At 42.4% G+C, this 26,857-nt stretch overlaps 2 protein-coding genes across 2 annotated transcripts; both read left to right on the top strand.

Annotated features, from left to right (window-relative positions):
• Window positions 1–269: 269 nt before the first annotated feature.
• TIPRL (TOR signaling pathway regulator) lies at window positions 270–11,854 on the top strand. Its single transcript, XM_033052747.2, has 7 exons — window positions 270–495; window positions 2,919–3,098; window positions 3,918–4,017; window positions 6,005–6,136; window positions 6,554–6,649; window positions 7,333–7,395; window positions 8,920–11,854. Exons 1-7 carry the CDS (start codon window positions 395–397, stop codon window positions 9,067–9,069), a joined length of 822 nt encoding a protein of 273 aa, XP_032908638.1. The 5' UTR covers window positions 270–394; the 3' UTR covers window positions 9,070–11,854.
• A 324-nt stretch (window positions 11,855–12,178) lies between these two features.
• Window positions 12,179–21,117, top strand: SFT2D2 (SFT2 domain containing 2). Its single transcript, XM_033052809.2, has 8 exons — window positions 12,179–12,318; window positions 12,602–12,688; window positions 13,000–13,085; window positions 14,159–14,240; window positions 16,993–17,028; window positions 17,158–17,216; window positions 17,956–17,985; window positions 18,605–21,117. The coding sequence occupies exons 1-8, from the start codon at window positions 12,256–12,258 to the stop codon at window positions 18,642–18,644; spliced, it is 483 nt and encodes a 160-aa protein (XP_032908700.1). The 5' UTR covers window positions 12,179–12,255; the 3' UTR covers window positions 18,645–21,117.
• Window positions 21,118–26,857: the final 5,740 nt, after the last annotated feature.

Genomic DNA, 26,857 nt, shown 5'->3' on the forward strand with positions numbered 1-26,857 from the left:
CTTCTCGAGGCTGAAAAGGCCCAGCTCCCTCAGCCCTTCCACGTAAAGGAGACGCCCCACTCCCTTAATCATTTTCGTTGCCCTCTGCTGGACCCGCTCCAGAAGCTGCATGTCTCTCCTGTCGTGGACAGAACACTGCTCACTAGAGCCGAGCAGAAAGGCAGGATCTCCCCCTCGCCCTGCTGGCGCCCCACTTCCCCAGGCATCCCAGGCTTCAAGCGCCGCCGGGCCCCGCGCGCCCCTGGAAGCGGAAACGCCACGGGGCGGCGGTTCCGGGGCGCCGCCGCTGCCGTGAGGGCTGTGCGGGAGGAGACGGGAGGAGAGGGTCTCCGCCGCCTCCGCCGCCGCTCCTTCCGCCGCCTCCTGCCTTCTGCTCGGTGGAGAGGAGGTCGTCATGCATCCCGTTTTCCAGAGCAGCCGGCGCGACTTCACCTTCGGGCCGTGGAAGCTGAGCGCCGCCCGGACGCACATCATGAAGTCGGCTCAGGCCGAGAGGTGGGGCGGGCTCCTGGCCGGGGGCGCAGGGGGGCACAACACAGCACGGCACAGCACAGCACGGTGTCCCCGCTGCTCCGGGAGCCACCGCGGGGCTGCGGCCTTGGCCCTCGCAGCGAGGGGCTGCGGGCGTCGGGTGGCCTTGCGAGAGAAACAGAGTGTTACAGGGCGGGGGAGACCTTCTTCGGCCCAATTTCGCGGGGGGACCGGCGTTGTTCCTTGTCTTCAAGTTTGATTCTCTGGCTGGAGAAACTGGGGCCATTTGGGTTACAGGTAATTTCCAAAATTTAGTTTTGATGATTGCAGAAGGCAACCTACAAGACAGACGAAGAGGGAGTTTTTACAAGGGCATGTAGTGTGAGGTCAAGGGGGAATGGATTCGAGCTGAGAGGAGATTTAGATTGGACCCTAGGAAAGAAATTGCTGACTCTGAGGATGGTGAGTCCCTGGAACGGGTTGCCCAGAGAAGCTGTAAATGCCGCATCCCTGGAGATGTTCAAGGCCAGGTTGGATGAAGCTTGGGGCAACCTGGTCTAGTGGAGGTGTCCTTACCCATGGCAGAGGGGTTGGAACTTGATCTTTAAGGTTTCTTCCAGCTCAAACCATTCTGCAATTGTATGGTTATAATACTTTTGGATCTCTGGATCACTGAACTGAGACCTGCTAATTAGAAGCCTGATTTTCTTAAGTACTTTTGAAAAAGAATATTTTTAATGTCTCATACCATGTCTTGGTAATAGCTATTTTAGGATAGTGGTTTTCATTGAAAATTTATAATTTGCTCTCTTCTAGTAAGAATAATTTCCAATCCAGTGAAATCACTGGAGAAAATGTTCCTGTACCAGCATCAAGTACATAAGTCAGATTTGCTAATGTGGAACTGAAGAGTTCAACTGTGCCAAACTGGCCTTAGTGGCAGATGGATTTGGCAGATATTTCTCGGTTTCATTTTCTGGCATAAATTTCAGTATACATGGGAATCTCATTAGTCTTGTTAAATGTACTTTCATTTATCTTGCTTTTACCTTTTCTGAGGCTAATGAGGCATTCTCTGGGAGGAACTGGCTGAGTGCACTGGATAGGTGCACTATTTGCTGGGTAAAACTGTCTGAGCTCAAAGAGTGATGGTGAATGGGGTTACATCTCGCTGATGGCCCATCAACAGTGGTGCTCCCCGGGGCTCGGTATTGGGGCCAGTCCTATTCAGTATCTTTATTGAGGGTCTGGACAAGGTGATTGTGTGCACCCTCAGTAAGTTTAAGTTCAGATGATCTCAAGTCAGGTGGAAGTGTTGATTTGCTGGAGGGTAGGAAGGCTCAGCAGAGGGATCTGGACAGGCTGGATCGATGGGCTGAGGCCAATTATGGGAGGTGCAACAAGGTCGCAGCAACCCGTTTTGTCTTTTTATTGCTTGGGGAACATTATTAGTATCTGTTGGAATTTTATTTCTGGCAAATATATATTGCAAAAATCCCTCAGTGACCTGTGTGGATAGGTGAAGGATTAAATGTGCCATAGCCAAGAACTCTTTTCTATGCAGGAATTGGTTTTTGCAGGTCAAGGGTTCCTACACTTGATGAAATGGAAAAGTTCATAATGTTATTCTGCCTTCTCTGGGAAAAACATAGGCTCTTATTCTCCAGGTCTGTGAATTTGCTATTTTTATTTCAGTTAGGTTAGCACTGTTCTTTTGTATTCAGGGTTACAGAAATAATCATTTTTTGTTCAGGAATGCCTTGTTATCAATGTGAACATTATTATTAGGACACTCTTCTCCCTCCCCTCACTTAAATGAGTGTATTTCCTAAAGCTTTCTTCTCTCCAGATGGCAAGTATTCCTTTTCAATCTTGGTAAGTCAGGTAGGTAGGGAGGAAAAGTTTAGGAAGTCTGCCAGTACAGGTCTTCTACTAGCTTGAAAAAGTAGTAGAGCACAGTTGTATCTTCTGCACTGTTTACGTACTCTACCAGGGTTTTCTTAAGCATCTTTTTTGTAGGCTTCTGAATTTGGAGGTATGGACCATTGTGCAGTGAATTTAAACTTGCTCATGATGTTCCTAAAAGTTTCTTTGAAGAAAAAGACCTACTGAAGTTGGTCCGTTGACCATCCAGGGATTTGCTAGCACAAGTGGAAAATTGCTTCTGCATGCTTCTCAGATACTCTTGATTCCTTATGTGAGAACTTTGTCTGAGCCTGGTGGTGAAAGAATGTTTTAGGAATACTTTTTTGCTGGAAAAGTCACTTTGGATCAATGACTCTGCATTTCAGGTGAAATGATTAGCCAGGGAAAACAACGAGGTCTTGCAAGATACATTGACAAGATGTCTTCTAAGTTATCACGGTCTAAAGAATCCTTATGCCAAAACAAGGACTGCTTTCACTGAGCTGTAGCTGACTGAATGCCTCTTTTATATTTCTCTGCAGGTTGGCTGATGAATTACACATGCCTTCCCTGCCAGAGATGATGTTTGGAGACAATGTCCTAAGAATACTGCATGACGATGGTTTTGGAATTGAGTTCAATGCTACAGATGCTTTAAAATGTGTCAATAATTGTCAAGGTATGATCAAAGTCGCTTGTGCAGAGGAGTGGCAAGAGAGCAGGTACAGTATTTTATCACCAGTGGGCAAGTACTTGTGTATTGTATATGAAACTGTCAGACAGTAGTTAAAGGAACAAACCGAACTCTTGAGGACCACATTGCATTTGGTTCTACCACAGATTCAGCATGTGATCACAGAAGTCACTTGCTGTCATCATCCTTTCTGTTAAATTGAGTCGGCTGTATTTTCAGCTGTGTCATGGCTTTCTGAAAGTAAACTTCAAGTTTAACGAGACTTAATGCTGTTTCTGTTTATTCAAACTCACAGGGCCTCGAGCATTACAAGCCTGCATTGTGTGGTGTTGCAAAGTGCTGTACATGTTCAAAATCTTAGCCTTAGGAATAAAGCAGAACAATTACTGTGCATGAGCACTAATTATGATGCTTAGTATTTACCAAATTGGCTTAGTTGTAGAGTACCTGGAAATAAAGCACAGAAAGAAAGCAAAGTTGTCATGAAAACTCAGCTAAATTGCAGTGTTAATGATTGCTGTATGTTGTCAAGAGATCACTTTCTACCTACTTAAACAAGAATTGATCTTGAAATACAAAAATTTTCAGCAATATTGCATGAAAATCTTTATTTTGAGTCATAGAACTGAGATAGATCAAGAATTCTCGTAATTGTTTTCAGAGTTATAATGGAAACGTGTGAAACCATGATTAAGTCTTGACACTGTGATTGCAGCTCAGACGATGCTGCTGTTTTTCTTTAGGAGCAGTGTGGGAATTCTAATGCGCAGTCTTATGTGAGCCTGTAATTTTTTGAGAATTGCTACAAAGCAATTACTACAAAGCTCTTTTTTCTTTCACTGTTGAGGAGTGAGACTGAGCACAGTAAGGAAGTTGTCAAGCCATATGACTGGACTTACACAACAGATTACAAAGGAACTTTGCTGGGAGATACTGAAAAATTAAAGGTAATAATTTTCTTCTTGTTAATTGCTGACTGCATCTTGCATCAGTCAAACTTTTTTTAAAAACTCATTTAAAAGTCATTTACCTTTTAGTAGGCTTCTGTAAAATCTTTTGTGCTTCATAATTTCTGATTTCAAAGTGTAATTTGGGCTTCTCATGTCTCTCATCTCATGATTTTATCTTAATCAAATCATGGCTTATTTTAATTATGAGGGTGGGTGGTGTCTTAAAGTGTTTTGGGATTGGAGCACATGGGAGGCTTCAGCTCTTCCTGGGGACTGCTCTGGAGCCCCAAGCTGCTGACATACTGCAGAACTATCAGCTGTGTCATTCTGTAGTGCCTTCATGCTCTGTTGCTTGCATGTTTGTCTGCTTTCTGACGTGGCTGCTTTCAATGGCCTGATGTTTTTCTGCAACAGTAACTCCTCATATTTAAACTCGCAGGCCCTCCCATGTCTTTATTTTTTGTGAAAATAAGACTGAAGTTCACAGCTTCTGTTTACTGCATACAGCTTGCTTGCTATTAAGCAGATAATCTGTATTAATTCACTAGAATCTCTTTAGTTAGAGATCATTTGAGTTGTGCTGGAAGTAAAAGTTAAGCATAGAAATAAACAATGTTGGTCTATAGTCTTTAGACACCAGAAGTGTCTGTGGAGACCATGAGATGGAAAATATACAGGTACTTGATTTCCATGGAAAAGCTTTGCTAGAATCCTTTTCAAGGTGTGTAGTGGGCTAGGGGTGCTAAATGCATGGAAATATATTTATAACCCTGAACTTCTCCTATGTATGTTTAACACAAGGCATCTTCAAATTATTTGAAAGAAGGTGAGCAAAATTGTTTGCAGCTTAAACCTTAACTGAGCTTGTACCCAGAGAGAAGTTTATTCAGAATTTTCTGCTTTTAGTTTTTGCTTTTGCTTGATGTCATTTCCAAGAAGAAATTTTGGAAACGTTAATTTTAACTTTTTCCCTTAGAAATTTGGGGTGCCTTAAGCTTAATGCCCTCGAAATTTTTTCCTTTTTAAAACTAGAATTCAAAATACCAGGACAAACTTTATGTACAGTAATTTCACGAATACAAGCCGCAGTAATTAGACAAAAATTTTGGTGGAAACCCGGAAGTGCGGCTAATATTTGGGTGCGGCTAATTTATGAACAAAAATGTGATATCTGCCCTTACCTAGTATCATACCAGTCCAGTCCTGAACCGAAACCGTTTGAAAGCCATGGTTTCCCGTTGTTCCGACGATGAACCAATCAGAGAACAGCTTATTGCCTGCCTGTGGATGGCGGCATTACTGAGGGGCGGGGGTTGTTATCGGGGTGAGTTACCTCGGCGAGTTACCTCGGCAGTTCGATAAAAGTGTGTGATGTTTCTCTGTACTTTTTAAAGTGTTTTCAGTCTTGTGCGGCTGCGGGGCTGGCTGGGCACGCAGGGAGAGGGCTGGGGGAGCCTCTCGCCCCGCAGGGAGAGGGATGAAGCGGGTGATCGGCTCGCAGGGAGAGGGCTGGGGGAGCCGCTCAGCCCGCAGGGAGAGGGCTAGAGCGGCCGCTCCTGTGCCAGCACGGAGATGTGGCTCCGCTCGGAGCTCAGCTGCCTGCCCGCGCGGCTGAGCTGCTGTTTAAAGGCAACGCGGATCCATTGGGAATGCTCGCAAAATGACCACACTATTGTTCCTGTCTTTTTCGGCTTGTAAATAAAGGGTGTGTCTTTTTTCACTTGGAAACAATGTTTCCGAGGTCAGCAGTAAGCCAGTAAGCCCCGGCGATCCCGCGATTGTGTTACTAAATGACGACTTTGTGAAAGTTCGAGGCGAACTAAAGTGCGGCTAATATTCCAGGTGCGGCTTATTTATTGACAAAGACATCAATGTTGCCAACACACCGGATATGCGGCTTATAATCCGTGCGGCTTGTATTCGTGAATTTACTGTACTTTGGCAACAAATTAATATGCTAACTGTTCTTAATCTTTTTCTCTAGGTTGTTCCTACAACAGAACACATAAATACAGAGAAATTGAAAGCCAGGGAACAAATTATGTTTTTTGAAGAAGTACTCCTGTTTGAAGATGAACTCCATGATCATGGAGTATCAAGTTTGAGTGTGAAAGTAGTGAGTATTAGGAGGTGTATAAAAGATACTGGGGACTCAGTTGGCTGATTAATGCAAAACACAACTGCTTTTTGTATGTTGTCCTTTCTGGGATTTAAACTTTAAAGCACAAAGTTCTTCATCCTTGCTCTTAGAAATATGATCTTACTAGAAATGCTATTGTCCTGAAACCTTTTGTCATCTGCCATTTGCTCCAGGGAACAACCTTTTCCCTCCTTCTGCATCTTGCCTAAAAATCATTTGAGACACTGTCTGCCCAGCTGGCCAGCCATAGCTGTAGCAAATCAACAGCCCAAATTTTGACTTCATCCTTGAAAACTTCTCATGTTGTCTTCCATTGTGAATATCTTATGTAGACAAGTACATGCTTAAAGTAAGCCTTTGTAAGGTGCTGAATCACCATCTTTATTTTTGCAGAGAGTTATGCCTTCCAGCTTTTTTGTGCTGCTGAGATTCTTCTTGCGAGTGGATGGGGTACTCATCAGGATGAATGATACAAGGCTTCATCATGAGGTAGATCCTTACTTTCCATCATGACTTATTTTACAGAAGTCCCCTTGCTATTTCACTTCCAGTGACCTGGTGATATTCCTCTAAATTAATACTGATGTCTGGAGGCATAAAAATTTCTGAGTGTATTTTATTATTGTGGTGGTACTGAGCTAGCAACCAAGTGCTTGGATGCCATGGTGTGTGAGCAGAGTAGGCTACCCCTCATGTGATGTAATCACTTAAATACATTTGACAGACACAGATTGAGAAGGTAGTACAAGAGGAAAAATAGGCAACAGTAAAAAGTTCAATACTGTCTTGTCTCCAAGCACATTATTTTTGTTTTACCTAATAGAATTAGACTGCAAGTGTAACTTGCAAATAACTGTCCATAGTACATTGAGTTCTAGTATCTCATAAATAATACAGGATGTTAAAATTTGTGGTTTGGTAATTCTGTGTAGATGTGTAGGAGTTGTAGCTGAGTAAAAATTAACAAGCATATTCAGGCATAGAATTTTTTGAGGCATGCACATAGGTCATTTTTGGAAAAAAAAAACATTGTTATCATCAGTCTTGATGAATTTGAATGTGCATTTCTTCTCCTAAGTGAAAATAGTCAACCAAATTCCAATGTTTAGTAAATTCAATGTATTTAAAATGCTTGTTTGTACTGATAACAGATGATTGCTTTATTCCGTTAGGCTGACAAGACGTACATGTTGCGAGAATACACATCCAGGGAAAGCAAAATATCAAATTTAAAGGTATTCCATTTTAGAACTTTGTTTATTTTCCTTCTGTCTGCTTTTTAGTTTTATGGACAGCATAGAAAATACTGTGGCTTTAAGTCCTTCTTTGTACAGTTTGGAATTACAGTAAATTCACGAATACAAGCCACACTGAGTATAAGCCGCATCTCTGGGTGTTGGCAAATATTTCGGTTTTTGTCCATAGATAAGCCGCACACGAATATAAGCCGCTCTGTCGTTCGCAGCGAGGACCCGCGTGCAATTAGTAACAGAACCGCGGGAGGGCGGGGTTTACTGGCTGAGCTAAGGCTGTGCAGGCTTGGCCCGCTAGGGGCTGCTGACGGGGCCAGGTGGCCCAGCCCGGTGCTGCCGCTCGGGGCCGGCCGCCGCTGCCACTGGGCTCGGTCACCCCGGGTCGGCGCTGCCCCGCGGTGGCAGGCAGGGACGGAGCTTCCCCCGCTCCTAAGGCAGCGGCGGTGGGCGGGGAAGGAGCTTTCCCGCGCCCATGGCGCCGGCGGCGGGCAGGGACGGAGCTTTCCCGCGCCTGTGGCACCGGCGGCGGGCGCGGACAAAGCACCCCACCTCCTCCCCGAGCCACGGCAATGGCTGCACGGGGCTCCCGTCGGCTCCCCGAGACGCAGCAATGGCGGCGCGCACTTCCCCCCCCCCCCCCCGAGCCGCGGCAATGGCGGCGCCCCCCCCAACCCCCCCGTCCTCCCCTGGGCTGCGGCAGAGGAGGGAAGAAGAGAGCTCTCCCGCTCTCCTGTAACAATCGCGGAATGCCGGCTTTTACTGGCAGGTGCCCTGGCTGGCACGTCTGGGGTTGTAAATGTCAGAAAATTATTCACATATTAGCCGCCCCCGACTATTAGCCGCACTTCCGGGTTTCCGCCAAAATTTTTGTCAAATTGCTGCGGCTTGTATTCGTGAAATTACTGTAATACAGTAGGAAATTTTTTCTGCTTATGCAGCTTTTGTTTTGGTGGTTTTAGAGCAGATTTGCATTTTATAAATGCTCAAATCACATGACAAGGAATGGAATTAGGTCACTTTTTCTACTATTGAGTTAATAAAATGTTTTTTTTATTTTTTCATAGAACTGTTCAGCTGCAGAATCATGTACTCCACATCCCATGATGTTAAATTTCATGGCTGGTTGTGTGCTTCCAAGCAGTATTAGGGTTTAAGATCTGTTTGGTAATAGATTCTTTCAGTTTTTCTCAAATGTTTGAGGTTAATAGGTTACCTTAACACTCTAGTAATGGCTCAGAATTATATGTGGTACTTTTGGAGTTGCAGCTGTTGATTTTTATTCATGACAGATGCCTGAACATTCATTTTCTTGTACCTTTCGTTCTCCCTTATTTTTCCTTTGCCTCTAAAAAGTTTGCCTCTAGTGGTGTTTACATTCAGTAAATGATAAAATAATTAAAAAGTAAATTAATTAAGAAGTAATTAATGTAAAAGTTTGGGGTTGGAATACTTTTTCTTATCCCCTCTTGTCTTTCACTCATTTCATGCAAAATTTTTGCTTTTTAGAACGTTCCACCTTCCCTGTTCACAGAACCTAACGAGATTTCTCAGTATCTACCCATAAAGGAGACAATCTGTGAAAAATTAGAATTCCCAGAGAAGCTGGAGCCTAAACCAGAAACATCACTGGAAACCACATGTGCTAAGTCTAAATAAATGTGACTTTATAAGGACTTGAAGTAGACTGGAGATAATGTGATCACAATTGTTGTCATGGGGGGCGTTTCACTACTAGTGGAATGAAGAATTTGGCTAATTTTTCTGTAGCCTTGAGAGAAAACATTTCAAGCAGGTGTTGCTAATGGTGTTTTTATTTGGATTTTTTTTAACCTGTGTCTGGAGTTGATGATAGACTGGTGGTGAGTTACAGTTTTCAACAGCATTGGAGAAATGACTGTTAGGAATCTGTGTTCTGTTTAGTTCACCAAGCAGGCAGGAGTATTGTCTGGACCTCCATCCACTAACACTTCTATGAAGATTTTGTTATTGCTGCTTCAGATACGAAGAAACTACCAGAGTTTTAAAACTGATATGATTTTATTTTTATTGAGAAATAATCCGCAGTAAAAAGAAAAATATCCTCTGCACTTAGTTTGATGTGTCAGTCCTAAAGTACCCATTTTGCTTGGCTTCCCCCACTGATAACTAACAAAGTTAATTCTTGTAGTTTCTGATCCAGAGTCTCACCTAAGAATATTCATTTCATCTGAGGATAGATTTAAGTGTAGGGAAAAAATACATGTTTGATGCTATATAAAGGTAAAATTATTTGTGAGGCATTAACTCCAGAGCAGGAGGAGAGCTGGAGGTTAACAGAGAAACACTGGTAAGTCTCTTCACAAATGCTGATATAATCTGATGTCAGCTGGAGTTCACTGGGCAGTTTTGGGACTCTCTGGGCAGGTCTGGGGCTCTCACTTGGGGTCACTGTGCTGCTCCAGTTACGTACGATGCTGGAAAGGCATTGCCCTGCACTGGCCTTCTCTTGGATGTGCCCACATGTGGCTGTTCTATTGCCCTGATGCCCAAATTACAAAACTGCAGTGGGGCTTAAGGCTGGGGAATTCTGATCCCTAAAGGATGCTGGTATTTGCAGTTTGAGAAAGGAGATCCTGTATGGCCTTGGAAGGATGCTAACATGTATTCCAGATACATCATTTTGATTTATTTTAAAATTCTTCTAAGTTGTATTGATAGAAGTGTGATCACTTGTACAGTCGTGGTTTCAACACTGTAGATGAAACTGAAATATTTGTATTGCTTTTGAAAATCCTGCAATATATTACTGGTTTGGCCTAAGAGTGGGGCAGCTAAGCAGGCTTGTCTGGGTTTGCTGCTGACACTCAGTGCAGGAAGCAAGTAACTGCAGTGAAAAGCAGGCCTTGTGTGCAAGGTGCTTGCAGATAAGAACATGTACACATTCTGATGTCTTGGGGTTTTTGTTTAAAAATCTTCATATTCTGCACTGCATGGCTTACTAGAAGCAGCCCACCACAAAACCTAGTGTTTAACCATATCTTTTGTGAAGTGGTTTTCATGTAGAGAAGTCACTGAGGTTTTTTGGAGGGGGGATGTCTACTGCCATCTAAGTGACTGTTTCCTTAGTGAAAACAAAAACACGAATTACACTTTTATTTGAGGCAGCCTGGTCTAACGAATTCTACAGCAAGTAGAAAGGCAGGAGCTAACTGCAGTTTTTCCTGTGTCACTGATTTACTCTAACCATGGGGAAGATATTTCACTGTGCCTCCATTTCCTGTATGTAAAAATGAGAGTTAATATATGCCTACCTCACAGAGAGACTGTGAGGATTAGTTATTGATTTTTTTTTTCTGAATACACCTTCAGCCTTATCTTTGGAATCCTTTGGAAAGAATTACTGCAAAAAAATGTTCCCTAGGATGAGTGAAGAGAACCAAAATGAAACAGTTTCTGAAAGAAGTTATCAGCCATGATAATAATCAGATAATCATCAGAAATTATCTGGGTGAATGAATTTATGGCCACTTTGAAATAGAAGCAAGCTCTATGTTCCCCATTACAGTCCTAAATTCTGTTGGCTTTTTTCATCTTCCTGCCCTTGTTTCCTAAACATTTTAGTGTCAGGATGAAGAAGGGGACTGGAACTGAATGCAGCGTGGAAGAGATTGAAATCCATTTGGTAATAGATTATTTGGGTCCACTCCAGTGATAGAGGGAAGTGAGGAAAGAGTGACAAGGAAAGGAACAACAAATGGGAGTGAAGAGATATTTTTCTGGTAGAAGTAAATCATGGCACTTTTTTTACTCTGAGCATATATTAGTATACATGCCTTAGAGCTTATAAAAACACACTTAACAGCTGATATGAGCAAAGCTCATGTAGTGCTGGCGTGAAGGAAACTATATCTGCATTTGTTAAACTGTGATTTGGGCTTGGTCAGTGATGCTAACATTAAAATCCTCTGGGCCGAAATAGAGTGTGGGGGGAAAGCTACAGAGTGGGGAGGAAGCAATGGAAAGGGCTCTCTGCATGTTTAGCTTATACTGTGTATTTTCTCTTGTCCATCATACATCCTAATTTGTGACCCGTTGGTAAAGTTTTATGGAATGGACTTGTATCCTGACTCTAGATACATGCTGTCCGTCTGTTGTAAAGGGTGCTGTGCATTTCAGGGTTGGGGAAATCCAAGAACGCCTTTAGGAAGTTACAGTTACAACAAGTTCAAAATTGGAGCACTTTGTGACTTTCTTACACCACGCAGATTACCAAGAAGCAGCGATATAAACTGGTGTACAGCAAGCTCTCTGGCACAAAAATTTCCACAGAAAAGTACCACTTTAAATAAATAACGTTGGGGGGAGGGAGTGGGGTGATTCTCCAGCTGTTTTGTGTCGAGTTTTGTGTGGCAGTTTATATTGTTCTTTGTATGTTGCTAAATAAAACGTACCAAGCATTTTACAGTTCTGTTTTTATCTGATCAAAATAAACTGAAATAACTACTTGTGATGCTGAATTGTGGCCGTTAGTAGGACATTGCATCCACATACCTTTGTCTGGCAAGAGACGAAAGTAAAGTGAGCGGGAGAAGAGCCACAGTCGTGGGATTAAAATGAAACCTCACTGACTATAAAATGAGTTTTGCGACTGCCGAGTGATGGATTGGGAAGTGCTGGGAGGAGATAGGATCCGTCCACATCCGGACTACATCCCCCGGCAGCCTGCACTCCGCCCCGCCGGCCTTCCCCTACCTGCGGCGCGCAGGTGGGCGCGGTGGCTGCCGGGGCTGGTAGTCCCTGGGGAGGGAAGGGAAGAGCAAGGAAGGGCAGGGCATTCCGGCCGGCCGGGCGGGCTGTGGAGCCATGGACAAGCTGAAGCGGGTGTTGAGCGGCCGCGACACGGAGGAGCCGAGCGGGCTGGCCGAGGTAGCTGCGCTGCCGCTGCCGGGCGGGGGGACCCGGCCGCCCCTCCCCGGTGCTCGGGGCGGCGGCGGAGCGGCCACGCCGGAGAGGGCGCGGGGGGCGTGGGCGGGCGGTCCCGCGGGGCTCCAGCGCTGCCCCCGGCGTCCCCTCGGCATCCCCCAGGGACACTCGGCAAGGTGCCTGAGCAGCACACGGCAGCGTCCGAGAGGAAGTTTCCGCGCTTGGTAGGAGGGAGGCAAGGGCTACAGTAAACAAGTTTCGCTTTTGTTTTTCCCCTCGTTTCCAGGTTATCGATGCGACTTCGTTAGGCTGGGGCACCCGAGTGAAAGGTTTCATTGCGTGTTTTGCGATCGGATGCCTGTGCTCGATCTTGGTAAGGACTTTTCGCCGGATCTCCCCAACATTTGTTTCAGGAGCCCAGATAATTACAGACTTCCTCTGTGCTGTTGCTTAATTTTTCCGAGTCTCTGCGGAGACGTTTGACTCGGTTCCAGTTACCAATACACTGACTCTCAACAAGAATGCCAACAAATGCGATTGACTTTCGTGTGTAATCCTGCAGTTTGGCTTGAAGTCTTCCTAAGATTTCTTTTGTGACGTGACACTTCTTGGACATATATATATTTGTTTCAATTTAAAACCTATTAATTTCCCCCTCCCCCTTCTCTAAATGTTCCTTTTTAGGGTAGTTGTCTCCTATGGATACCAAAGAAAGGGCTGGTACTCTTTGCAGTGTTTTATACCCTGGGGAATATTGCATCTATTGGGAGGTAACGATCTTTATATATAATTTCCCTAATATAGATGAGAAACAAAAGCAGAATGATAGTGCATGAGTGGTAGAAACTGTTGCATTTATGAGAGAAGATTTACTCTTGTAGATAATTTTCTTGTTGAATTCTACAGAACAGCATTTCCCTAGTAATGCCCTGAAATGATTAAGAAAATTTAAATTTTGTTTATTGTAATTAGTAATGCATTCAAGGCAAAACAAGAACCACACTTGTGCTGTGAGCATTGAGGTTTTTTGATTTTTGTTGGTTTCTCCTCCCCCAGATAAAAATAATTTTTTGCCATTTTGCGTTTGTAAGTGTTCTGTGTGTTTTGATGAATATGTTTGGGCACTCTGTCTGTCAGGGCAAGCATATGTAGTAAGACTTCATGGCCATCAAGGTTCCTGAAGCAAAGCCCTACATTTTCTGTGACAGGCCCAGCTTTCTGTGATCGTGGAAACAGCATGATGCAAGAAAGCATAAATAATTGAACTGGAAGTAATATACTAATAAGGCAGAATAATATACTATATGAGGCAGAAATATCACTTTAGATAAAAATTCCACCTTGTATAATTCATCCAGTATTCATCACCAAGTCTCCAAATGAGGCTGCAGTTCTGGTAAAGGATCAGAGAGTGGATCCAGGCCTGAAAACAGCCTTTTATGTAGGGAAATTGAGATGGATTACCTGGCAATCCATGCAGAGCCTCTGGGATGGTTCTTGAAAAGTAGATTTAAATAGTATTTTTGAAAAGCAGGTTAGAAAAGCATCTGTCGAGGATGATCTGATTGGAGCTGACCTTGGCCTATGCTTCTGACTTGATAGTTTTGCTCTGCTTCTGTTAAATTTAATGGAACGAGTGTGAATGAAATTGTAAATACCTTCCTCAAAGAAAAGGGGAAATGGATTTTGTCTCACTGTATAATCCCATTTCTTTTGTTATGCTGCACTGATTGCCATAACAACACAGTGTACTGATGCCCCTATGGCAGCAGACAGTTTAATCTTACCGAGTTTCACTTTTGCCTTTCTCAGTTCCGTGTTCATCTCGACTTGTTTTTCACAGCACTATGTTTCTTATGGGACCAATGAAACAATTGAAGCGGATGTTTGAGCCTACACGTTTGATCGCTACTATTGTTATGCTAGTAAGTATCCAGGGAGTCGCTTTTAACTCATATAAACCTGGCAACAATTTTCATCCTGAAGTCCTTTTATATCCATTGACCCAACTGTGGCTCAGGATGTGTGTGGGGGTGGTTTTTTGGTTCATGGCTTTTTGTCTTTTCTGAAAATGTCAAGCTCTGGACACCTGCTGTAGTGGAAAGGAGAGGGCAGCACCAGAAAAGCGCCTCTCTGTTAGGCAAGACTGAGCTGAATCCAGCTTGTTTTGCTAAATGAGCTTTAAGGGTCTGTGGCTGGTGTGTGTGAACCATGCACTTGCTTTTTTAGGGTACTTGAGGTCACAACATCATATTTACATGTTGCCTAACAAGGGAATTATGGGAAACTAATTTTTTTTAAGTTGTCCTATGGATGTTGCTAGATATTTTATTTTGCATAATTTTGTCTTTTTGTATTTCGTCTTACTGCCTTGAAAGAGCTGTGTAGGTATTTCTACCTTGATAAAATCATCTCTTTGTAACAAAGGAACTGGGGAAACTATGCCTTGTTTACCTTGCATTAGTGATCATCCCAACTGGCTAATAGCTTCAGGTTTTGGACTTGTATGAGAGAACGAAATTGTAAATTCAACATTCAGTGGAGTCACCCTTGGGATCAGTTTATTTTCAGAAGATGGAAGTTATAGCAAACCTTGTGTTGTGTGTGTCCTAAAGATGCTGCTAAATTTCAGACAGACTCTTCTTTACAGTACATGGGTTTTTTGTCTCTGCAACTTTCCTGTTTTCTCCTGGCAAGTTGAAAAGTTGAAAAGTGGTTTAACTTGCATGAAACTCCCATTTTCAAGTCTGAATGTCTTCAGAGTGTTTGCTTGGGATCAGCACTTCACAATTTCTCTTTACACATGCAGAGATGCTGCAGAGCTTGAGAAATTGTGTATGCTTGCAGATCCAAGCAAGAAGCTGGTGTGTGTGTGTTTTGTATGCATTCAGGATGCCTGGAGTCAGGAGAATTCCTGGAATGCTGTTCACTGGGATAAAGCCCATCATTAGATGTATGATGCAGTGTTTAGGCCAATATACAAATCGCCACCTTAAAACTAATGGAAGAGCTGCATTTATTGTCAGTACTGGTTGAACTCAAGTGTATTATTTTTTTTGGCAATGCCTGTCTTAGAGTCTGAATATGCAGTACTATATGGGGGTATTTTTTCCATTCTAGTAGAAATATGCACACCATAATCTCCAATAGCACAATGGTACATGTGTATCTAAAGGCTATTTTATGCTGATGAAGGAAGATGAATTACAGTAATTTCACGATTACAAGCCGCACTGACTATAAGCCGCATCGCTGGGTGTTGGCAAACATTTCGTTCTTTGTCCATACACAAGCCACACCCAATTATAGACCGCTCTGTCATTCGCAGGGAGGACCCGCGTGCAACAAAGTTGCCAAATAGTAACAGAATCGCGGAAGGGTGGGGTTTACTGGCTTGGCTCGGACCATGAGGGCTCGGGGCTGCCCACGGGGCCGGGTGGCCCAGCTCGGCGCTGCCGCTCAGCAGGGCTGCTCGGGGCCGGCCACTGCTGCCGCTGGGCTCACTCACCCCGACCCGGCGCTGTGCCGCTGTGGCAGGGGGGGCACAGAGCCCGCCGGCACCCGTGGCGGTGGTGGGAGGCGGGGATGGAGCCCGCTGGCACCCACAGCGGCGGCATGCGGGGACAGGAGCCCCCCGCCTTCCCCCCAGGCCGCGGGGCCAGCAGGAGGGAGCTCCCCCGCCTCTCCCCCGGGCTGCGCTGCCTGCACTGAGCAGCTCCACCCACCACGCAACAGAGTAACCAATTTGTAACAAACGCATAAATGCAGGGTTTTACTGGCAGGTGCTTGACTTGGCAGTTTGCACTGACTCAGTTTGCACTCCCGGGGTTGGAAATGGCAGAAAATGATTCACATATTGGCCGCTCCTGAGTGTAAGCCGCATTTCCGGTGTGGGAGCAAAATTTTGGTCAAAATGGTGCGGCTTGTAATCGTGAAATTACTGTATCAGTGTGTATTATAGACAAATGAACTGTCATATCTTAAATTGAAAATGGAAACTAATATGAGGCTTCTGTTAAAACTGGGAGTTAAAACAGAAAATAATCCTACTATCCCCCAAGATTTTACCTGTAGTAAAGAAAGAGAGACACAGACTGAAAACAGAAAAAGTGCTGGTTTGAATGACTGTGCCTTAAATATATACACAGGAGAGCTACTAAGCAACAGCCCAAAGTTCTTGAAAGTGTAGCATAGTTTTAAAAGGTAAACTTTTAAGTGATAACCATGGTAGCCATGTAATCATCAGGAACTGTGCAGAAGCAGAAAGACTAGGAGTAGTCTGAAAAATAGTTGAAAAGTTTTACTTATGCAATGCAATGAAATGTGGTGTGTGCCTGTGACACCAAGAAGTGTATGGGATGGAGCAGAGATCTGCAAAAGACCTGCAGGAACCTCTTCCTCCTGCTCGTTTGCTGCCATAAAATCATTTGCTGGAGATAGCAGGCTGATATTTCCTGATTGCTTTAATTCACTTCAGAAATGTAATAGCAAGAGCATTTTAAATACAGGGAACTTTTAAATTTGAGGAACTCTTACGATGCAGGATTGAATAAAACTGTGAAATTATGTAATTAATTTCTGTCTCTGTGAAGGACCCCATTACAGTGTTGCAATATTTATAAAAATATTTATAAAAATTGTTTCTGTTTTTAATTAAAATAATTTGTTTTCTTCTAGTTGTGCCTCATATTAACACTGTGTTCTGCTTTCTGGGTGAGTACTGGAGTCCTGTATGTATATATAACTGGAGTTTATATAGCTGGAGAATATTTTAGAAGTAAAATTCTTACACTGTTGTCTCTGCTGTGTTTCTTCCCCCGTCCCCTCTCCTCTCCCTTCCAGTGGCGTAAGGCAGGACTCGCGCTGCTTTTCTGTATCTTACAGTTTTTTGCCATGGCATGGTGAGTGATTTCTTCCCTACACACTCCACTTTCTGTTGCACCTGACATCAGTAGCTGAATTGTGAGTGAATTTAGACATTGAGTTAGGTGGAGGGAAAATTTTTACCTTGTCAATCCCTTAGATTCAAGACAATGAATCAGTGAGGAGCTGATGTGTTCCCACTTGGTCTCTCACACCACTGCAGAGGCTTTGGAGACAGAGCTCAGGGCTCCATTTCTAGAGGAAGTTCCTTTTATTTCTCTGACCTTGAACTGAGCTTGGTTTTTTTTTCTTTCCCTTTTAAATAAATTTGCTGCCTCCCACCTGGTATTCCTCTTTTATGCTGTCCTGAATTTGTCTCGTTCAGAGGCCCAGTTATGCCAATCAAATTATCAGTGTTCTCATGTTTACATACAGTCTGTGCAAGGCCACCAAAGGAGTGCACAAACTGGTATGGACACCTACCCAGCCCGTCAACACTAATCCTGCCTACCTGTAGGTGTTGGAGCATGAAGAATACTGGATGCAGGAGAGCTGTGTTTAAAATGCTTTCACTACATCCCTCTCTATTTAGCCATAGTGTTTCATACCCTGGCTGGGCTAAGAAGGCTTGCAAGGATACTTCTTCCTGTTACTCACAAACTGAAAGCTTCATTTTGGTTATGTCACTTGCAGTTTAGAATGTCAGAGGGGTTGTTCTTGTTTGTGACTCTAATAAAATCTGACATGAAAAGTAACTTTCAAAATCTTTCTTCTTAGGTACAGCATTTCCTTCATACCTTATGCAAGGTAAGCTTCCCTACTCTCTTACTCTTTGTAATTTTGAGGTTTAATCATACAGAAGATTAGTTTAGAGAAGCATTGTCATATGTGGCTTTAGAAGGTTTTCCATGGTGCAGGAAATACAAATAGTTACATCTGAAAATGAAAATAAGCATCTTCTCTAGTGGGAGAACACAAATGGAGAAAATGAGAGGGCTTCCCATAGAAATATGTAAGCCTGCTGACCAAATGCTGAGCATAAGGCTTGCCTTTGAAATGCCTAAATGTTGGTGCAAACTGCTACTAGACAAGTGTATTCTTCTGTGTCCCTTTTGTCCTGTTGTCCCCCATGAGCACTGTTCTGTGTGAGCACACAGTTCTGTCTCCTGCCCCACCCTTCTGCAGTGCATTGCCTTGGTGCTGCCTTGCAGGTGTCCCTTCTGTAGCAGGTGGGCACTGAGCAGACCTGCTTGTCTCCAAGGCATTTGTGTAGTCATGCAAATCATATCAATGCAATTAATACATGGCCAGATGATCTCAGCAGTTCCCAGTGTCAGTGGGATAGCAGCATGGAATGACTCTTGCCAAATAATTTAACTGAGGTGGCTCTGACTCACTTGTGTTTTTTTCTTTCTCCTGCCTGTAGGGATGCTGTGAAGAAATGTGTTTCAGTCTGTCTGTCCTAACAGACCCTAATACTGGATGCCTCACAACGTTCTAGGAAGTTCTAGGTAGAACTGTGTTGAGATCACTGTGTTGTGTAGTTTCCTACTTCAGTCTTGAACACGTGCCTTTAAGTGCTTGTTAGAAGCTCCTTGTGTTACACCCAGCATCTGCAGTTGCTTGGGTTTGTAAGCAGTGGTGTCTGTGGGACAGGGGGCTTGTGATCAAATGAAATTCAGTCTGGCAGAAGAACTGGACAGAGATCTATAATTTGTTATGGTGATTCTTGCATAAATTCATGCATTTGGTTTTGCAAAAGTTTCAAAGTAACGTGTGAAGTCTGTAAAACTAAGACCTTGGCTCTGATGAGACTGTGCCACTTGTTAAGTTGAAAACTGATTTCTTACCAACAACTTGGGATTATTATTTTTTTTAAATAGTTTTGTGTCACTTAATCTTTGCACTGTTAGCATTGGATAATGGAATATTGGTATTCTTTCTTTTCCTATCTCTCTTGCAAAATTTTAGGTTTATGAGACTTCTAAAAGATGTAATTCTAAAGGTAAAAATGGTTGTGGACTAACCATGAAATGTTTGCATCTTTAATGAAGTATTTAATTCTCAGTCTATACTGATAGTCTTTCCTTAAAATATTTGAAAGGGACATTTTCATAAGAAAAAACTTGTTCCTGTTGGAAAAGCACTCATAAAATAAGGTCCATTAATGTTTTCAGCTACCAGGAACCTGAGTTCTTTTCCTTGCTCATGGTTGCAAGGCAGGAAGCTGACATTTTTCACATGAAGTGAAGTGCTTCTCTTCTCATCCAGCTATAGCATAAGAGCAATGCAAAGGCCATAGTAGGCAAGCAATAAAAGAATTTATGTATGTTCTTTCTCAAAGGACAGACTGGCTGTTGTTTTTAAGAAGCCTGGGTCAGGGAGAAGACATTTCCTTCTGAACTTGCAAATAAGTTAAAACTCCAACATTTCTCTTTGTTTCTTTGTACATGTAATCAGTTTTGTTTCTGCTAAAACTCCTGGACACACCAGTGAACTTCTCTGCGTGGAGGATAAAGCATATTCTATTGCCTGTGGTAGCAAGGAAAGTGTAAAACAATCCTACTGCCAGCTCCAAACAAGTGCTGAGCAGTCTGTATCCATATTCCAAGGCCACTCTGTTTTCTCTTTATCTTCTGAGCTACATATAATCATTTACTCCAGCATGGTATTGGTCAGCCTAATAGCTCAGATTCATGCTTCTGCTTTCCCTTTCCCTTTTCCCAAACTGTTTTGCTGGAGCCAGTGTTTAAGATGATGGTTTTCCAGTGCACTCACTCAGTTCAGTGGGAGCTGAAGCATCTCTTCCTCAATCTGCCAAGAGTTTAGTTGTTTGAGAGCATTGTGTTCACATGCCAAGTCTATTCCTGACTTGTACCACAAAGAGTTTAATATAAAAAAACCCTAGATCTACTTGGCTGTAAAGCATAAGCTCACAGTGAAGGTAAATAGTTCTATGGCTTTGAGAAAATTACTAAGAAATTAATTAATCCAAAATCTTAAATTTAAGTGTTCTTCTGATAATTCATAAAGCTTCAGTACCACCCACCTGTAAGGAGTCTCTAAAAAAAAAAAAAAATTAAAGATTCCCTTTTGCAGATGGTATGAAAGGGAGATTTTTGGTAAGCTTTTTGTGGATTCCAGGTGACCAGAATTACTGTTGCAAAGGCATTTGAATGGAAAATACTACCTTGGAAAGATGGCACTAATATTGGGATGAATCAATTATGCAGATTCAAATGCTAGATCCTGATGCTTTTTTTATCTCCCAGGATTTAAAAGTTAGTGGTGAAATAAATATGTTGACTATTACTCTTCTTGAAAAGAAGAATTGGTTAAATGCCCAGGAGAGACTGGGAATTAAAGAAAACTGATCCTTCTTTTCCCTGGCTGATCTAAGAAAAATGTCTAAACTGATGTGGTTTTTTTATCAGGGAGTAAATTCAAAACCTTATTTACATCTGTCAAAGGACCTATGCCAGTCTTTTCTAGGGACTTTGATAATGTTTACAGAATTCCTCTGGATAAGGGAAATAGAAATGCAACCCTACTGCCTTTTACATTCCAATATTCCTTTAATTTTAGCATCTCTGAATGTCCCTGGAAAAAGCTGCAAGCACAGTATGCATTGTTTGTCCTTCCCCTCTCCACTCAGTTATGTTAAGTCCAATCATCATTCCAGGTTCAGCAGCCAAAATAACAGAATTTGACTTTTGGGATTCTTTTTCTGATTATTTCACATTAGGAGGAGTAAAAGCCTTTTGCTTATTCCTTGGCTAGCTTGGGCAGGGTTCTGGTAGCCTGACTCTGGCAGTTCTTCTGGAAGAGCAGTACAATTGGGTATGGTGAATGTTAGTTTTTCAATGTGCAGAGTAGCTAACTAGCTGACTCTTGTGAACACAGCCAATTAGAAGTAGGAAATTTATGAGAATACCATTAGATAGCACATAAATGAATTTTTGTTCTTTCCCTCTCCTCTCAGTTTAGAACTGGAATTTCAGCTTCACAGCCTTTTATTCAGGAAGAGAGAACAAATCTTTTTTTGACTGCACAGCACATGAGGCTAAGTAAAAGTGCCCTTACAGGAAGGGAACCCAAGGGGAGATGGCAAGGACATAAAGATCACAAGAGTGCTACTGGGGTTTATGTTGCCCTTTGGTGTTGTATTCTGTTCTTAGGGACATCAGACAGTAGGAGAGACTTGCCATATTCTTGCCAATATGTGAAATGTACTCAGGGTTTGCCACTTTATCTACAAGCAACTTTGATTTAAAATAGCTCTCCCAGAACAAATCTCTTTGCATTCTTACTCACTTTTAAGTAATTGTAGTGAAGATGTTGACAAACTTAACAGCAAAAGAAATTTCCACTTTACTGAAGTACTTTATTTTGTATGATTTTTACATAACTGGGGAGTAAACTATATGAATATTCCCTCTTGAGTAGTTTTCAATTTGAATTAGATTATACCATTATACCTTTTTTTTTGTCATTAAACCTACTTTGTATTATGTCTTCATATCAACAGCTTTGGTTATCTGCTTGGCAGGAAGCATGGTGGGTATTTCTGAGGCTTTCCATCTCACTGTCCTTGAGGGCAGGAATGTTTGTTGTGTGCACTCTGCTGTGAATAGAAAGTTTGTGGTTTGAATCACAAAGCTCCTTCCTTCCCAAAGTCCTTGCCCAGGCTGACTTCACTAAAGAAACTTCTTTGATGTTGGGTACCCATCTCAGTAGGACTTGGTATTCTAACAGAAAGTGGGGCTTTTTTGCTCAGCCTGTTGACCAATTTGTTCCCTTTTTTTCTACTTTTTGCTGTACAGATAACATAACCTCAACCAAGCAGCCTTAGTGTACAGTTCTAGCAAGAAATTTGTATATCCTGGAGCAGCTGACTTTCCAGCTACGTTAGAAAGGGAAATGGGGAGGGTGTGGTCATCTGTTCCCAAAGTACTGAGACTCTATACATTGAAATATGGGATCTTTTTTCGCTGCTTCAAAGTTTTGCTCCATTTTATGTGATGAAGTCTGTTATGAATACTGGTACTATCTGAAATGGTTCTACACTGATGATGTGAACAATTTAATCTAATTTAGTATTTTCAGTAATAAGATTGTTCATTAACTGTTACAGAAACCAATTTTCTGCCACAAGTTGAAATTCTTTTCAGCAACCGTGGTTTTAAAAGGAAAGTGTGTTGGGCTCTGTGCGCTTCCGACTTCCTGAGAACAGGTCTTGCTTCATTTTGGTACTTAATCATGTTCATGAAAGTGAGATCACTGTGCTATTGTAAACTGAGGACGAGGAGGATGTTGAAACACATTTGTCTTAAATACTGATGTTTACAACCATAGCAAATACTGACCATTTTGGAGGGAAAGCACACAAATGGTTTATTGTCTTAAAACCATGTGCCTCACTGTAATGTAACCACTAAATTTTTTTTACCAGCTATGGAATTGTTTTTTAAAATAAAAACCAAACTCAGAAATTCTCGGCAATGTTTTATATTGTTACTGATTCTATTTGTTTCTGTGCTTTTTCTATTTACACTGTTTGATTTCTACTTTGATAAACATCTCTTTTTGTGACTTACAACTTTCTCTTAATGAAGTGAAACTCTTACAAGTGCTGTTTATTTCCTTCAATAAAATTATCACTGCATTAAATGAATTGTTCTTAGGGTTAATGTTCTTATGACTTTTAAAATGATGCTGATTCTGCAGATGATGCTGAAATTGCTGTGGGTAGTTTGTTTCCTTTGTTTGTGTGTTTGTTTTTTAAAAAACAATTGTCCTGTCCTCACTTCCCTTGCTGTGCACACAACTTGTGATGCTGGGGGGAGTTTTTGTGTCACCAGTGTTTTGCAGCAGCTACACCCAGCAGTTGCAGGCACCTAGACATCTGGTTGGCACAAGTGGAGTTGTTAAGGTGAGGATGATATTTTTATTACTTCTTATTTATTAACCTCAAGAGTCGACCTAGGTACGCCAGCAAGCTGTCCTTAGTCCGTGCTACAGACAAAATAATGCCTGGTGCTATTCTGTCAGCAAAGACAACAGGAAGCAACATGCCTCTGAAATATGCTCTGAGTGCTGATGTACACTCAATTAAGTAAAATATCAATGATTTATGAAGGTGTGCAAAAAATAATTAGAGGCAATTATTATTTTTTTTTTTAACTTTAAAAAGCTGGTCTGTTTTTGACCAGTGTAAAAACAGTATGTGTGCCCACTATGCATCCAAAGACCTGCCATGGTTTAATATTCTTTGGCAGTGTATCAAGGCTGTCAGGGTATGTTACACTTTCTCCTAATTGACAGGCAGGTGGTTTTTTTTTTTTCTGAAGGATGATGATGAGAGTTGTGTGCTGTAGGAGACTGTGTTTTGTTTTCAATTATCTTTCTTTCTTGGTTTTTTTTTGGTTTTTTTGTTGTTTGTTTGGTTTTTTTGTTGTTTTTGTTTGTTTTGTTTGTTTGTTTGGGGGTTTTTGGTTTTTTTATTGTTCTAAGCAAGCTCTGTATCACAGCTGACTAAACTGAAATTCCTGTGCCACCTGGAGGAAATTTCCTGGAGTAAATGCCAAAGTCGCATTTGGAATGCAAGCAGCAGCTTGTCTTTTGTGTAGAGAGTATAGAAACCCAGAGGTTGGCATTTTATCTTTTTGAAAAGGTTACAGTGTCCCAGGAAAAGCTGGATACATCTGTGTCATATCAAGACAACTGTGATTCCTCAAAGGCAATAAATCCTTTCCATGTCTAATAGCTTAGAGGTATTTTGCTTGCCTAACTCAACCTCCTGCATAACAACAAACCTGTTGATTCTTGCCACTTCATTCTCATGCTGAAGTCTTAATACTTGAATGATTTAAAAAAAAAAAAAAAAAAGAAATAGTGAAATCTTCATTTGAAATCCCAAAACAGTGATCAGCTGCCATAAAGCACATTCTGTTGATTAATGAATTTGCTCCTTAGAAATGGTCTGAAAGGCTTTGTCAGTTGTGCTACAGAATCTAGTCCCTGAATCCCATTACCTTGCAAAGTCACCAGCATTCAAATTCAGTGACAAAGCTCTTGGAAAGCTGCTGTAATGTCTTCCCCTTTCCCTTGTCCTTCCCCAGATTCCTTCTGATTTTACAAGAGAAGATATTTCATGCATGTGAGCCATTCAAAGGTGGAGATTGATGGTAATTTCCGTCCCTTGCTTGTACCTTTCCTGTTGAGCTCAGCCTTGGCTGCAATAGCTGTAGGGGTACAGGCTTGTAACTGCCCAGCCGTGAAGTGCTGGAGATTCCCAAAGGGGCAAAAAATCTCTTTTTCTCACTTTTCAGGAGAAAGCTGCTGGTGAATTAGAGATGGAATAGTCTATCTAAGCTGCCAATCTTTGGGATTGCTATTTTAAGTTAGCCTGGTTCAAACCCTTTTAAGTTTCTCTTGTGTTCCCTTGTGGCATCTCTAAGAGAATTTATTCCCGAGAATTTGTGCTTCAAAACCTCCATGGGAATAAGTGTGGAGTAACATGGGTGTAGTGTAAAAATGGAACAATGAAAGTGTCACCTGGTCAGCATGATTCATTGCAGCTCTGAGGGGCTGTCATGCCCGAAACGCTGGGGAAGCACTGAAAACTGGAGAGGGTCTTTGTGCAAGGGCACATAGTGACAGAGCAAGGGTGAACGGCTTCATACTGGAAGAGGGATGGTTTATATTAAGGATTAGGAAGAAATCGTTTACTGTGAGAGTAGTGAGGCACAGGAATAGATTCCCCAGAGATGTCCTTGATGCCCCGTCTCTGGAAGTGCTCAAGGCCAGCTTGGATGGGGCTTTGGGTAACTTGGTCTAACAGAAGGGAGCTGGAACAAAATGTGGTGTGAAAAGAAAATATTTTAGCATGGGCATGTGCTCCTGTGGTTTCTGGTTGTGTGTAACAGGATGTGTCACACTCATTACTTTTGAGAGAATTGATTGCTTCAACGGAGTTATGCTTGCAACTTGTTAACCATCATTGTTAGCAGAAAGCTTTAACCAGCACATCCAGGTCAAAAGTGCATGTTTGGCTTGCCCAATAAACACTGAATGTATTACTTACCTTCTGAGATGTTGTAAGTGGAACTTAAAGCTTTGCTTAGAATCTCTTAATTTTAAAATTATTTTCTGATCTTAAAGATGGGAACAGTAATAGTTTCTTCCTCTAGATGATAATTCATGTCTGAAGACATCACTGTAGATCTTTAAGTAGAGAAAAACAAATTAGGGAAAAGTATAATTATTGTTTAAAACAAACTAAATTACATTTATTACCAGCCTGATGACATCACCAGCCTACACATATTTGGTTTGCTGGCAATGTTTTGGTGAGGGGGTTACAGGGGTGGCTTCCCTGAGAACCTGCCAGAAGCTTCCCATACATTGATAGAGCCAAAGCCAGCTGGTTCCAAGGCTGAGCCCACCAGCAACAGTGATAGCGCCTCTGGGGTAACAAGTTTGAGAAGAAAAAACTCTTGCACTAATGCAGCCAAAGAAATGGGAGAGAATATGTGAGAGGAGCAGCCCTGCAGACACCAAGGTCAGTGGGGAAGGGGGGGCAGGAGTGTGTTGCTGACCATGGTGAGGCAGAATACGCCCCTACAGCTCATGGAGGTCCATGCAAGCGCAGAGATCCACCTGCCAGAGCAGATGGACGCCCATAGGAGGCTGTGGTTTGTGGAAAGCCCAAGTTGGAGTAGACTCCTGGACAGAGAAACCTACACCAGAGCAGGTTTGCTGGCAGGACTTGTGACCCTGCAGAGGACCCACACTGCAGCAGCCTGTTCCTGAAGGATTGCACCCCATGGAAGTGACCCATACTAGAGCACTATGTGAAAATCTGAAGGCTGTGGGAAGGACTGGTGGAGAAGTTCCTGGAAGACTGTTTTCCACAGGAGGAATCCTATGCTGGAGCAGGGGAAGAGTGTAAAGAGGTCTTTCCCTGAGAAGGTCATTGGCAGGGAGGAGGAACAGGAAATCAGCAGCAAAGTTAGGCCTGGGAAGAAATGGAGGGTGGATGGAAGATGTTTTAGCATTTGGTTTTATTTCTTATTAGCTTACTCAGTTTTGATTTATAATAAATTAAACTAATCTCCCCAAGTCAAGCCTGTTTTACCCATGATGGTAACTGGTGAGTGATTCTCCCTGCCCTTATTTCAAACAATGAGTCTTTTGTAATATTTTCTCTGTCCCTGCTGAGGAAGGCAGAGGATGAGAGAAACAGAGCAGTACCCACCATTTGGTGGGTACTTGGCACCCATCCAGGGTCAGCCCATCACACTACATTAGTTTAATTCTTTGAGTTTGTTTTGGTTTTTTCCTTCCTTCTCTTTTTAAAAAGCAGAAAGATTGCTGTTGAAAGCCTTCCCTGCTCTCTAGGCTCAGAATTAATCTCAGTATAATCTCAGTTATAACACCAGACAGGCAGGTATCACTCGAACTCCCTGCCTTTCTGCTAAAAATGTACCTGGGGGAAGTTATTGAAACTGTCCCCTCACCTCGACATTAATGAAAAGGCTAATCTTCTTTAAGTCTCTTCTAGCCTAGCAATCTCTTAAGGGGCTGGATACATGATTAAAAGCCAGAAGGATAGCAGCTGTCTTTTTATCCATTCTTAATTATTCCATGGTAGTTGATAGGTGTTGATTTCCTGGGA

Source organism: Catharus ustulatus, chromosome 2 (genome assembly GCF_009819885.2).
Source record: "Catharus ustulatus isolate bCatUst1 chromosome 2, bCatUst1.pri.v2, whole genome shotgun sequence".
In the NCBI taxonomy this organism is placed as follows: Eukaryota; Metazoa; Chordata; class Aves; order Passeriformes; family Turdidae; genus Catharus; species Catharus ustulatus.